Genomic DNA, 2,500 nt, shown 5'->3' with positions numbered 1-2,500 from the left:
CTTGTGTCTAAGACTGACCTCCAGACTACGCCACTGAAGAAGATGTCTGGCCCACCAATGAGGATCCACCTTCAGCCAGGTGCGACACCCTTTGCCGTACACACGCCTAGACCTATACCTTTCGCCTACCGGCACCAGGTCAAGGAGGAACTTGATTCCCTGGTGCAGCAAGGGATAATTTCGCCCGTCGGTGACAAGCCCTCCGAGTGGTGCCATCCGATGGTCCTAGTACCTAAGCCTGGCAATGGTGTATGCATCACAGTGGACCTCACACGCCTTAACTCCCAAGTGTCCAGGCCTACACACCCATCACCCACACCCGCTGACGCTATCCGCACCATCACTCCATCTGCCAAGTTCTTTACTAAGGCAGATGCATTGCATGGATATTGGCAAATGGACCTTACGGAGGAAGACCGTCACCTCACGACGTTCATAACACCTCATGGGCGCTACTACCACTGCAGAGGACCTATGGGATTTGCCGCTACTGGGGATGCCTACTGTCTTCGCGGAGACCTGGCTCTGCAAGGCATCACCAACTGCGTAAAGGTAGTGGATGATATCCTCCTCTTCGACAATGATTTACCGACTCACCTCCGACGAGTTTTCCAGATGCTATCCAGGTGTCGCGCCCATGGCATAACCTTGAACAAGGACAAGTTCATGGTAGCCGCCACCAAGGTCAGTTTTTGTGGATATAACATCTCACCAGAGGGCATCACTGCAGACCCTGAAAAGGTTGCAGCCATACGAGACTACCCTACACCCTCCAATATTACGGACCTCCGGTCGTTCATGGGTCTTGTGAATCAGCTGGCCGACTTCTCACCAGAGATTGCGGCCACTGCCCAGCCTCTCCGCCCTCTGATGTCACCAAAACGGTCCTTTACTTGGACCCCAGACCATGACCAGGCATTCGGGAAGGTCAAGGCTGCCCTCCTATCGCCCCCAGTCTTGGCTCCTTTCAACCCGAAACTGCCAGTGACTCTACAAACTGACGCCTCTCGCCTCTATGGTCTGGGATACACCCTATTTCAGGAACATGGCCACGGCCAGCTCCGGCTCGTCCAGTGTGGCTCACGGTTTCTAACCGACGCCGAGTCACGCTACGCCACAATCGAGCTGGAGATGCTGGCTGCTTCATGGGCCATGGGAAAGTGCCGCCTGTACCTTGCCGGCCTCCAGCACTTTACCCTTCATACTAACCACAGGCCATTGATCCCAATCCTGAACCACTACACGTTGGATGCCATAGAAAACCCCCGACTCCAGCGTTTGAGAGTGAAGATGGCTCCGTATGTCTTCACCGCTGTGTGGCGCGCCGGCAAGACCTTGTGTGTCCCTGACGCCCTCTCTCGGGCACCTGTCAGCCACCCCACATTCGACGACGAAGAAGAGTGTACCATGACAGCTGCACACGTCCGGTCCCTTGTTTCTACGAATGCTACCTCAACAGACGGCCAGGCCACAGCTCCTATCCTCGACGACGACAGGACTCTACAGGAGCTTCGCGCCGTCGCATCACAGGACCAAGATTACCGCCGCCTCTTGGAGTACGTCACCACAGGATTTCCCTCCAACCGCTACAGCCTACACGCCTCCATCCTCCCGTACTGGAAATTGCGGCACAGCCTGTACGCAGATGGAGAGCTTGTGCTACATGGTCCCCGCATTGTTGTTCCTGCTACACTCCGCCGTCGCACCTTGACCCACCTCCACGATAGTCACAGAGGAGTCGAAGCCACCCATCGTCGCGCCAGGCAGACTGTCTACTGGCCTGGTATCGACTCTGACATAAAGAGTACAGTCGAAGCGTGTGACTCTTGCCAACGTCTGCAGCCCAGCTAACAGCAGGAACCCTACCTATGCGAGGACCAGCCATCACACCCCTTTGAGTCTGTGTCCGCTGACTTTTTTCAAGTAGCTGGGAAGTCTTTCCTGGTCATTGCAGACAGACTTTCAGGGTGGCCCGTGGTTACTCCCTGTGGTCAGGACACAACCGCAACTAAGGTCATGCGCATGTTTTGCCGGTACTTCCGAGAAGTCGGTGTACCTGTCCGCCTCAGGACCGATGGAGGGCCCCCATTCACCAGTGAGGAATTCAGGAGGTTTACTGAACGCTGGGGTGTCCACCACCTTGTGACGTCCCCACACTATCCACAGTCTAATGGCCACGCCGAGGCTGCGGTCAAGTCCGTGAAGCACTTGATCCTCAAGACGGCGCCAGACGGCAACATCGACTGTGAGGCGTTCGACCGGGGCCTGCTAGAGTTCCGGAACACCCCAACCCCTGCTGGCCGCTCTCCTGCCCAGATTTTGTATGGCCATCCTCTTCGGATTTGTGTCCCTGCCCACCCCCAGTCCTTCTCTGCAGAGTGGCAGACCAAGTCTAACGACTGGGACCGCCGCGCCGCTGCCCAAGCCGACCAAATGACTAGCCTCTATGATAGCCATGCCCGTCCTCTTCCAAGGCTATCCGTAGGCCAGCGTGTCCGCA

General features: G+C 56.5%; 1 protein-coding gene across 1 annotated transcript in view; it reads left to right on the top strand.

Moving 5' to 3' along the window:
- LOC138863257 (uncharacterized) overlaps nt 1–2,500 on the top strand; it is a 4,403-nt gene that overhangs the window by 1,595 nt on the left and 308 nt on the right. The window contains exons 2-3 of the mRNA XM_070127439.1: nt 1–1,804; nt 1,928–2,500. The exon at nt 1–1,804 is cut by the window's left edge and continues 1,394 nt beyond it; the exon at nt 1,928–2,500 is cut by the window's right edge and continues 308 nt beyond it. Of these exons, the coding sequence (XP_069983540.1) occupies nt 1–1,804; nt 1,928–2,500 (2,377 nt within the window). The remainder of the gene's footprint in view (nt 1,805–1,927) is intronic.

This window comes from Penaeus vannamei, chromosome 11 (assembly GCF_042767895.1).
Source record: "Penaeus vannamei isolate JL-2024 chromosome 11, ASM4276789v1, whole genome shotgun sequence".
NCBI classification, from domain to species: domain Eukaryota; kingdom Metazoa; phylum Arthropoda; class Malacostraca; order Decapoda; family Penaeidae; genus Penaeus; species Penaeus vannamei.
Note: the sequence above shows the minus strand (reverse complement) of the source record. Positions and strands in the feature narration are given on the sequence as shown.